This window comes from Cannabis sativa, chromosome 8 (assembly GCF_029168945.1).
Source record: "Cannabis sativa cultivar Pink pepper isolate KNU-18-1 chromosome 8, ASM2916894v1, whole genome shotgun sequence".
Classification (NCBI taxonomy): Eukaryota; Viridiplantae; Streptophyta; class Magnoliopsida; order Rosales; family Cannabaceae; genus Cannabis; species Cannabis sativa.
The window spans coordinates 29,189,186-29,201,182 of NC_083608.1; the positions used below are offsets into that span (position 1 = coordinate 29,189,186).

The 11,997-nt window shown below is 37.8% G+C and overlaps 1 protein-coding gene across 1 annotated transcript; it reads right to left on the reverse strand.

Annotated features, from left to right (window-relative positions):
• Nucleotides 1–1,029: 1,029 nt before the first annotated feature.
• LOC133030533 (uncharacterized) lies at nt 1,030–3,777 on the reverse strand. The gene is made up of 4 exons (XM_061103308.1): nt 3,513–3,777; nt 3,278–3,372; nt 1,363–1,413; nt 1,030–1,047 (listed from the first exon to the last, which is right to left on the reverse strand). Exons 1-4 carry the CDS (start codon nt 3,775–3,777, stop codon nt 1,030–1,032), a joined length of 429 nt encoding a protein of 142 aa, XP_060959291.1.
• Between the last annotated feature and the right edge of the window lie 8,220 nt (nt 3,778–11,997).

The window sequence follows — 11,997 nt, forward strand, 5'->3', positions numbered from 1 at the left end:
TGTCTAGGGGTGAAAAGTTGTACTAAACTTCAGCTTCATACCCATGGACATCTGGAGACTTTGCCAAAATTTGGAAGTTAATTTTGGATCTCTATCTGAAACTATGGATTTTGGAGCTCCATGGAAACACACTATCTCCTTAACATACAACTTTGCATACTGATCCACTATAAAGGTGGTTTTCACTGGCAAAAAGTGTGCTGACTTTGTGAAACGATCCACAATTAGCCAAACTGAATCATACATTCCGATAGTTCTAGGTAATCCAAAAATAAAATCCATGGTGACATCTTCCCATTTCTACTCACGAAGTGTCAAAGGCTGTAGTAACCCTGTCAGTTTTTGATGTTCAGCCTTGATAAGTTGACAAGTCAAACACCTTGACACATAATCTACCACATCCCTCTTCATAATGCACCACCAATAATAGGGTTTCAAATCTTGATACATCTTGGTGGTACCCGGATGTAATGAATATGGAGTGGTGTGAGCTTCATCTATCATCTCTTTCTTAAGCCCACTATCGTTTGGAACACAAACTCGATCCTTATAAAGTAGCATACAAGTATCAGAAACCGTGAAGTCCTTAACATGTCCAGCTACGACTTCGACTTGAGTTTCGATTAACTTAGGATCTTCCAGTTGGGCACACTTGATTCTTTCTATTACATCAGAATGGAGTGTCAAGTTACTAAGTTTGCCCACCACAAACTCAATACCTGTGTTGACCATGTCAGTGGCTAACTGGGGAGAAATTATCTTGGTACGAAAAACTTGTCCAGGGCCCTTCCTACTCAAGGCATCGGCCACTATATTGGCTTTTCCATGATGATAAAGAATCTTGCAATTGTAGTCCTTGACTAACTCTAACCACCGTCTTTGTCTCATATTTAGATCTTTCTAATTAAATAAATACTTAAGACTCTTGTGGTCAGTATAAATTTCACATTTTTCCCCATAAAGGTAGTGTCGCCAAATTTTTAATGCGAACACCACTGCTGGAAGTTCCAAATCATATGTTGGGTAATGTTACCCATACTCCTTTAGCTAAAAAGAAGCATAAGAAATGACCATGTCAGTGTAACACCCTAACTCGCATAGGCCTGTTAACGTGATTTTAAACATACTGTGCAACTCGTTGCTAATCAACGAGGTTATTGAAAATCGTGAATAATTAAAATTTTCTTATTTAATTAAAAACTTAAAGTATAACATATATAATATTTCAGGACCCCGTTTACAAAATACTTTACAGAAGTTTGCTATACATATAATCAAAAGTTTGTCGCCTAGCGACTATACAACAAAAGTCTCGATGTCCCAAAGATCGTACGCTACAGGCCTAACCGCCCCGACATGTACAATCCTCATTTGCCCGTACTCACGCCTCCTCAACTTTAGCCTTGCCCTTACCTACACATAAAGATAGCACTGTGAGTCGACAGACTCAGTAAGAAAAGCATAACATAAACATACAAGTAACATGGGTTATAACCTGGCGCTCATACACCTGATCATAACCCTAATCCCCGTGTCCCACACGGTACTGAGTCTAGAATGTTCATACGACAATACTACTGACCATAATGTCAGCCTATACTCACTATGCTAGTCATACTCTAGCCATATTGATGTGACAGCATCGATCAGTATTTTAGCCAACGTTAACATACATTTATCAGTAATCGATACAACTCTATGTATACTATTACTGCTATCAATGTAATCTAACAGGCATAAAAAACATGCACACTAAACATGTAATAAAATATGCATGATATTATACTAATCTAACCTCAATTGTGAATTCAGAAGTGCTGGTCAACCTGAGTGGAACAACTGCTCGGCAAATTATAGGCTCCTAAAATCACATCGATAACAACACACATAAGTGACTCGCTAAATCACAACCGGGACTAAGGTTTAAAACCAAAACCCTATCCACTGCAACTTAATATGGTAATATCCCAAACTAGCAGGGAGTCAACCAACTAGAAACCTAAAACTGACACGAAACGACAAGCTAAAAAACTGATTTTCCCTACTGCAAAATTCGGGTCACCAGTCTTACAAGTAGTGTAAAATCGGTTAGCCGGTTTTACCCAGAAAACCAACAAAGCTTCAAACCCTAACCAAATCGTTTCCAAATCCAACCAAACTTTCCAGACCTGCATTTCACACCCCAATAAACATATTCCAAGTGATAAAGTAACTACCCATACACAGAAACGAATTTCACCATTAAAGCTTCAAGATTGATTTCTAAAACTCAAAGCTTGGTTAAACCTACATAAAAGCCCTACTTCATGCTTAAAACAACATATCTAAACATAATACCATCACAGAAAACAAAAACAATTAATAACAGCAACCACAACTCTTTAAAATCAAATCATGCAAAGATTCACAACTTGAAGCTTAAGAACTAAGGAGGAAGTTGCTTAGATACTTACCTTGAATTGAAATCACAAAGAACTTGCTTGAAATCCCTAGATGAAGTAACAAATCCACAAACCCTTGCTGGTATCTAAGGGAAAAACGAGAGAGAGAGAGAGAGAGAGAGAGAGAGAGAGAGAGAGAGAGAGAGAGAGAGAGAGAGAGAGAGAGAGAGAGAGAGAGAGAGAGTTTAAAGAGAGAGATGCTATCTTTTTTTTTTTTCAAAATTTCTATTTTTTTTGAATAAATGAAATAAAAGATTGGTGTTACTAAATCAATCTACGCCAAAACAATATTAAAGCCTGATTAAATCCACAAAAAAAAAACAAAAGCTTATGGGGCAAAATGACCATTTTGCCCCATCCCACACTAAAAGTTATAAAATGGCATTAAGGGGTATTTTTGGAAAATTCTAAAATCCCGACTATTCCCGTCATTCCAAATGTCTAAACTATTGTCTCGCTACTAAAAATACTAAGATGTGATTCTAATAGCCATACACCGCGTTCCAAAGTTGTCGGGCACAAAATATGCAAAATTATGAAATTTTTATATGTGACATAAAAATACATTCTGAATTCAAATAAATCATCATAAATAATTAATTTCATATTAATATATATTCTTCATAATAAAGCCCTAATTATCTGCTAATTTCCAAATTGAAGCTAAGCGGTCTTTACAATTATCCCCCCCTTAAAAGGATTTCGTCCTCGAAATCTAACCTGAACAACTCTGGATATTAAGCTCTCATGTCTGATTCTAACTCCAAGGTGGCTTCCTACACCTTGCTATTTCTCCAGAGTACTTTGACAAGAGCTATGGTCTTGTTCCGAAGAACCTTATCCTTTATGTCAAGGATCTGAACTGGTTGTTCTTCATAAGACATATCTGGTTGCTGCTCAAGATTCTCATAGCTAAGTACATGAGTCGGGTCTGAAACGTATTTTCTTAACATCGAGACATGGAATACGTAGTGAACTGCTGAAAGAGCTGGAGGCAAAGCTAATCGGTATGCCACTTGTCCAACCTTCTCTAGAATCTTGAAAGTCCTGTAAATCTAGGGCATAACTTGCCTCTTTTCCCGAAATGCTTGATCCCCTTCATAGGAGACACCCGTAGGAACACATGGTCCCCTACTTGAAATTCTATATCGCTACGTTTGAGATCTGCATAACTCTTTTGTTTGCTCTGCAAAGCAAGCATTCTGGCTTTAATCTTCTCAATCGCTTCATTAGTTTGTTGCACTGATCCCGGACCTAGATATTTCCTCTCTCCTGTCTCATCCCAGTGAATGGGAGACCTACACTTTCTGCCATATAACAGTTCATAGGGAGCCATCCTTATCGTACTTTGGTAGCTATTATTGTACGAGAACTCCATCAACGGTAGGTACTTCTCTAGGAGCCTTCAAAATCCATAACACAGGCTCGTAACATATCTTCTAGTATCTGAATCGTCAGTTTAGACTGTCCATCTGTCTGAGGATGGAAAGCTGTACTGAACTTCTGTTTTGTACCCATAGCCCGTTGCAAACTCTGCCAAAATTTTGAAGTGAACTTCGGATCTCTATCCGAAACTATGGATTTTGGCACACCATGCAGTCTCACAATCTCTTTAACATACAGATTTGCATACTGATCCACTGAGAAGGTTGTTTTAACTGTTAGAAAGTGAGCAGACTTTGTAAATCGGTCTACCACTACCCAAATTGAATCAAATAAACCCATGGTTCTAGGTAATCCAACCACAAAGTCCATTGTGATATCTTCCCACTTCCATTCAGGTAGGGTTAAAGGCTGCAACAACCCTGTTGGTCTCTGATGTTCAGCCTTAATCTGCTGACAAGTTAGTCATCTCGATACGAATTCTACCACATTCTTCTTCATTCTGCTCCACCAGAAGTAGGGTTTAAGATCTTGATACATCTTGGTGGTGCCGGGATGCAAGGAATATGGAGTGGTATGAGCCTCTTCGAGAATTTCATTTCTAAGTTCCACACTATTAGGAACACAGACTCCGGTCTTAAACAACAGCATTCCACTATCCGACACTGTAAAGTCTTTGGATTGACCAGCTGAAACATCTTCTCTGATTTTTATTAGCTCTTGATCAATAAGCTGAGTAACTTTAATATGCTCTAACATATCGGATTGTAGCGTCAAGTTATGAAGTTTACCTACAAAAAACTCGATGCTTGATCTGACCATATCTTCTGCTAACTGAGACAAAATTTGAACCATGTTAGCTAGTGGCCCGGGACCCTTTCAGCTCAGGGCATCAGCCACTACATTGGCTTTCCCAGGATGATAAAGGATCTCACAATCGTAATCCTTAACCAACTCTAACCAACGCCTCTGTCTCATATTCAAATCTTTCTCAGTATAAAAATATTTGAGACTTTTATGGTTAGTGTAAATTTCACACCTCTCTCCATAGAGATAATGCTGCCAAATCTTTAAAGGAAACACTATTGCGGTAAGTTCTAGGTCATGAGTCGGGTATCGCTATTCGTAATCTTTCAATTGACGGGAGGCATAGGCAATAACCCGTTCGGCCTGCATCAGAACACACCCCAGACCCTGTCTAGATGCATCACAATAAACTACAAACTTCTCTTTGTCAGAAGGCAGAGCTAACACTAGAGCTGTAATTAACCTCTGCTTTAGTTCCTGAAAACTTTATTCACACTTATTCGTCCATACAAAACGCTGATTCTTTTTGGTGAGTTCGGTTAAGGGTGTTGAAATTTTAGAAAATCCTTCAACGAACCGATGATAGTAGCCATCCAAACCCAAGAAACTTCTAACTTCTGTCACTGTTTTCAGTCTTGGCCGATCCCTGACGGTTTCTATCTTTCCTGGATCCACTTTGATCCCATCTTTACTAACAATGTGTCCAAGAAAAGACACCTGAGACAACCAAAAGTCGCACTTCTTGAATTTGGCATACAACTTATGTTCTCGAAGTCGCTGCAGAACCATCCGGAGATGTTGCTCATGCTCCTCTTCTAACTGAGAGTACACAAGGATGTCATCGATAAATGCAATAACACAAATATCGAGGAAATCCTTGAATACCATATTCATCAAATCCATAAAAGCTGCAGGAGCATTGGTCAGTCCAAAAGACATAACCAAAAATTCATAATGTCCATACCTAGTGCGGAAAGCTGTCTTTGGGATATCCTCCTCTCGGATTCTCAACTAATGATAGCCCGATCGTAGATCAATCTTTGAAAAGAGGATCTTCCCCTGAAGTTGATTAAAAGGATCGTCGATCCTAGGTAAAGGATATTTATTCTTGACTGTTAGTTTATTCGATTCCCGGTAATCAATGCACATCCGCAAAGATCCATCCTTCTTCTTAACAAACAATACTGGAGCTCCCTAGGGTGACACACTGGGTCGAGAAAACCCTATGTCAAGAAACCCCTGGATTCGAATTTTCAATTCTTTAAGTTCTGCTGGAGCCATTCTGTAGGGAGCCTTGGAAACCGAATCTGCTTTAGGTGTCAAGTCAATAACAAAATCAATTTCTCTCTGAGGTGGTAAACCCGGAAGTTCGTCGGGAAAAACATCTAGAAAATCCCGAACCACCTTGATGTCTTTTGGCCGAACAGAGTCAGACCGAGTGGTATCTAATGCCACGGCTAAAAACCCAAGACATCCCGCTCGTAACAATTCCCTAGCTGTTAACACTGAAATTATTGGAATCCGAGACCCCTGAACCGAACCGACAAAGACAAATGGTTCTTCACCCTCTGGTTGGAAGATTACCATCTTCCTCTTACAGTCAATACTGGTTGAGTACTTGGACAAGAAATCCATTGTAACGCCCCAATATTTTGCCTTATTTTACAAAATACTATTTTTGATGCATTAATTAAAAAGATTCAAAGATGTTTGGAAATACACAGTGGGTTTTACAATAAATATGCAAAAAGGTGAATGATCATTCATATTAAAAATAAAATAAGTAGTTGAGTACAAAAAAAAAAAAATAAATAAATAAACTTGTAACATCCCACTGAGCTCAGATTACTTTACTATATAAAAAAAAAAAACAAAACCAAGGCTCCACCGGCGTTCTAGACCGTTTGCTCGTCCATAGCCCCTCGCAGTATACATACCAGAACTGACCCAACTCATCAAACTTACATTCAATGTTTCCTGTCTATTGCCTGTAGGGGGAAAGTAAGGGGGTGAGCTAAAAGCCCAGTAAGGAAATGCTTAACATACAATAGCATTCAATACAGTAAACATATCTTAAAATTCACAATAATACGATTCTTTATAACATTAACGTATCCAGTCTTAACAAAATTATATGCCTTAGCTCATAATTGTAATTTAAATAACTCCAGATATGGAAAGCTATATCATATACCATATATTTGTACTAAACGAAACCATTACATATATGTAGGGATCACAACCCTGACATCATACTCATAACACAATCATAACAATAACATATAAAAATTATTTCAATCATATCATGTCTTTACCATAACATTGGCATATCATAGCCATTACTTACATCACCTGGGCCTAGCCTGGCCCTACAATATCCTGGGCCTAATCTGCCCATATAATAACCTGGGCCTATGTAGCCCTACCATTGTTATAGGATAGGGTATCTCTATATTCAACAGTACATCACTGTATCATACCCCACCATAACAATGTCATACATGAATCAGACAAATGTAGGGTAGGGTATCTCTACATTCAACGGCCTTACCCCGTATCATACCCCACCATGGCCCCTCATTTGTACCTGAGACGTTAGCATACAACATACAACATACAACATACAGCATACAACACACCACATACATCATACAACATACAACATACAAATCGTACCAACCATAATATATTTCGATTCACAAACCCATATTGTGTCCACACCACACATTCTCAGTACTATACACACATTCATAATAATACATCACAAATAATATTTCAATAGACAAATAATTTAAATTATGCAGTTCAACACATAAAAACTACTTAATTTCCTTACCTCGAATCCCGCTGCTTAAGACTTGTTATCTCGTCACTACTACCTATAATAAGACATGGGTCAAGGCCCTAATATTAAAATTCGTACTCTTACAGTACAGCAGAAAGATCACTATTTTTGACCAACAACTACAGCAATTCAGTAAAAGTTGTCCTCAAAAAAATTATAGGAAATTCTATTATCTTTCCAATGATATAAAGATCATTAAAAATGGATTAAAACTGAGGGAGTTATGATTGTTTTACTGAAACTATTTCTGAGAAGAAATATAGAGTAACGAATTATACGACTTAGAAAAAATACAAACTTTTTGTATTGAAAGGTTCAGAACTAGAAGATAACACCCTCATGAAAGTTTTAGGAAATTAAATTCCCTTTCCAATGATACCAAAATCTTCAAAATCGGAATTATATTGAAAGAGATATTGCAATTTTACCAAAACAGTTTTGGAAGAACAAGATTCAAGAAACGAAGCAAATAATACAGAAGGAAAATAACTTTTCGACATAGTATAACTCCGAATTAACAAAATGTTCCTTCATAAAACTTATGGGAAATCGAATAAGCTTTGAGACCATATATAGATCATTAAAAATGGATGAGAATTGAGAGAGTTATGGTATTTTAAGTGAAAGTACTTTTTCTAAGAATATGAAAAAAACGATTTACAACAATATCAGAAAGATGATAATTTTCGACATAGAATATCACCGAAATGGTGAATAGTTTCTTCATAAAAATTTTAGATCATCAAATCAGCTTTCCAACGATACAAAAATCGCTGGAAATAGATCAATATTGAGAGAGATATGACTATTTTACTAAGACAATAATTTTGAGAAAAAAATAAAAAACGAGATTTCATAGTTTAACCTAAAAGTTCACAACAATAAGTGGAAGAACTCTCTTACCTCTTGATGACTCTTCTTAATCAGTGCTAGATCTTGAAATCTCAGATTATTAGAATGGTGATGATGATCTCAATCTTATGTTGATGAAAATCATGAGTGTTGTTTGGCGAAGAGAACGAAACAAGAAGGAACATTATAAATATTTGATAGATAGCGAGATGAATAACTTGTAGGGTATAGGATTTTATGAGTGTCTTCTCTAAGAATTGTGTTCAGGCTAGAATTGTGTTCAGGCTGAAAGAAAGAGATTGAGATTGAGTTTTATTTTTCTCAGGGTTAGAGGCTCTGCATATTACGTATCAAGAATGTGATAGATTTAGGTTTTATAATCTAATTAAACCTATAAAAGAAAATAATAAAATAACCCCTATAATCTGATGCTAATTTAATTCTAAATAGAATAATAAATAAAAATCTTATTTGTTAGATATAAGTTTTAAATTTGAATTTTAAAACTTAGGGTTTCTATACTAAACTTAACAGGTCGTCACTTTGTAGCTTAATTTTGACCCCAATAAAGTTAAAATTACGATAAATCTATTTCTACATAATTAATAGATCTCTGAATTATCTTTCTAACTCCACTTAAATCACCTCAATACGAGCTCTAGAACTCCAGATATGATCATTTTAGTAAAACAGTTTTTAATCCTGCGAATTTATCCAAACCTACGAATTTTTAACATTAATTCTATAATAATGTTATTTGATATCAGTTATACCATTAATTAAAATCCACTAAATAATTTATAAAACCCTAATAAACTTTCATATTGGGCTTTAATTAAATGATTACCTACCTTGTAAAAATACCATAGTATTTTACTTTCGTAGTTAATATAACTTTAACTCTCTCTAGAAAATTGGTACAATAATCTCAACTCACTAACAACACAAATATATAAGATAATTATCCTCACACAATTAATATCCCAAGGAGAGAAAAAAAAATACTATTTTAATCTTGATATTACATTCTACCCTCCTTAAAAGAAATTTCGTCCTCGAAATTTAACTTACCAACACTCGGGGTGTTGAGTCTTCATGTCTTTCACCACTTACTGCATTACCTCATTATCTACCATATATATGGACCCAATAAACATGCATTTAACCTATGTCTTATCGGTCAATCCATAACACATAAAATATACACAACTTAATTAAGTATTATTATTTCTCTATACATTACTTAAATACCAAAATGTACTCCATTACAATAACGTACATATACATGCTTTAAATACATAAGTTTTGCAATAACATGCTCGTAATTTTATAAAAATTTCTTCTCTTATGAACATCCTTACATGTCATTAAGAGTTAAACTATTTATTCTCTAATGAACATCCTTACATGCCATCAAGAGTAATACTATTCATTCTCTCATGAACATCCTTACATGTCACTTGAGAACACATTATATAATACAAAAATAACAAACACAAAGAGTAGGGTAAAAGATCTTATGCAAACTTCTCTTTAATTATTCCCGTTCTCTCATTGAATGTTATTACAGACTAAAATCTTACTCTCTCTCTCTCTTTTTTATTCCACTGTAAAGCTACGGTGTCATTCTTGCAGTTTCATAGTTGTTACTCATCGATAGATACTTTTTCCGTGGCACTTGGAAATAAACATGGAATCTCTTTAAATGGTATCAGAGCCTTGACCCAGCTGGAAGTGTGGTCGACGAGGACGTCGGACGCCGTAAGGGGGTTTGATTGTGACAGTCAGTAGTCCCGTGATCCGTAAGGGGAAATATCGGGTAAGCTGTGCAATCCCACATCGCCTGGGGAAGGTCAAGTGGGATGATTCTGAGACTGTGTAGGTATGGGACTACACAGTTCAAGAGAGCTCAAATGGATTGATTGGTACTACCTATATCAACAAGGTGCATCTTGTTTTTCGGTAGCCCATCTCGAAAGAACTACATAGTTAAGCGTGCTTGGCCTAGAGCAATTTCAGGATGGGTGACCTCTTGGGAAGTTTTCCCAGGATCCGTGTGAGTGAGGACAAAGCACGCTGGAAACACTCGTGTTGGTCTGTAGGGTCAGTCATCAATCCAGGAAGCAGCCTGAGTGGCGTACCCGTGTATAAGAGCCATTAGTCCGTGGGTGTAAGGGCCCAATAGAGGCTTGAAGCGGGGACGTTACATCCATTCCCAGAATAATATCAAAATCCACTAAATTCATCTCTATCAAATCAGCACTCAACTCTCTATCTTCTATTTTGATCGGCATAGACCTAATCCACCTTTTGGAGATAACTAACTCTCCACCAGGCAGTAGGGTTCCAAACCCTGATTCATAACTATCATGCGGTCTATCCAATTTACTAAAAATTTTGGCTGTCACATACGAACGAGTTGCCCCAGAGTCAAATAACACAGAGAAATAAGAGATGTTGACTGAGAGCTGACCAGTTACTACCGAAGGGCTGGCTTCTGCATCAGCCTGAGTTATCGCAAACACCCTAGCTGGAGTGGGTTTCACTGCAGTCTTCGGTGCCTCAGTTCTAAGCTGGGGCAATCTCTTTTGTAATGCCCTGCCATGCCACACTGAAAGCATCCCTGCCCATTACACTCCCCCAGATGGTGGTTTTTACAATTGGGGCACTCTGGGTAAGTGTATCGGGTTTCGATGCCACCCTGGCGATTTCCTCGACCCTGGTTCCCTTGGAACCTCTTGTTTTGACCCAAGCCACTGGTTGCAGTGGATGCCTTTCTTTTCTGATCTATGGCTGAACCACTACCTCCCTGCTAAAACCTCATGCAGGAGGGGTAGGAGCCCCGCCAACAATCGGAGTCCCACCAGACTCTATCGTGCATCCCACTGCGCCCTTAGCTCGCAGTGCCTTATCCACCATTTCAGCATAGGTGGTTTCGTCGTCAGTAGTAATCATCAAGTAATGTCTTATCTTCGCATTTAATCCATCCAGGTGTTTTTCTTTCTTACTGAAGTCAGTTGGCACAATTCCCAAGGCCAATCTCGCCAAACGGTCAAATTGTGTTGTGTACTCACTAACACTCATATTTTCTTTCTGAGTCAAATGAGTGAATTCTTTTCTCGTAGCACTTCTAACTGCTTCATTGTAATACTTAGCATTGAAAATTTCCTGGAACTTTTCCCAGGTCATTGTCGTGACATCATGAATCATAGACACCATGTCCCATAAGACCAATGCATCTTCTTGAAATTGAAAGGTGGCACAGACCATCGTATCGTTACCGGTGATGCCCATAAAGTTCAGGATTCTAGTAATCACTATTAGCCATTGCTTGACTTTCATGACATCCGGGCCTCCCAAAAAAACTGGAGGTGCTTGCTTGCGGAACCTTTCATACAGGGGTTCCATCCCATTCACTGTCGCCACTGGTTCGGCCTGGACAGCAGGGGCAGGTGCCACTGGAATTTCTAGAGCAGGCACTGCAGGAGCACCCTGCTGTCTCAACCGTCGAATTTCATTATCTTGTTCATTGATCCTAGCCTGCATTGATGCAAACCTATTTTCCCAATTTTGGGCATCCTGAGCAGCTTGGGCAACCTGTGGCGGATTAACATCATCCCGGCCACATGCCCTGCCCCTAAGACCTCTACCTCGGCCATGGACATTTAG

Excerpts from the sequence above, each read along its gene's own strand:
- LOC133030533 (XM_061103308.1), bottom strand. The coding sequence starts at position 3,777 with ATGGCTCCCTATGAACTGTTATATGGCAGAAAGTGTAGGTCTCCCATT. Across the intron at positions 3,373-3,512 it reads CAAGCATTTCGGGAAAAGAG|ACCCGACTCATGTACTTAGC; the intron begins GCAAGTTATGCC and ends AATACGTTTCAG. Across the intron at positions 1,414-3,277 it reads TCCTTGACATAAAGGATAAG|GTAAGGGCAAGGCTAAAGTT; the intron begins GTTCTTCGGAAC and ends CTTTATGTGTAG.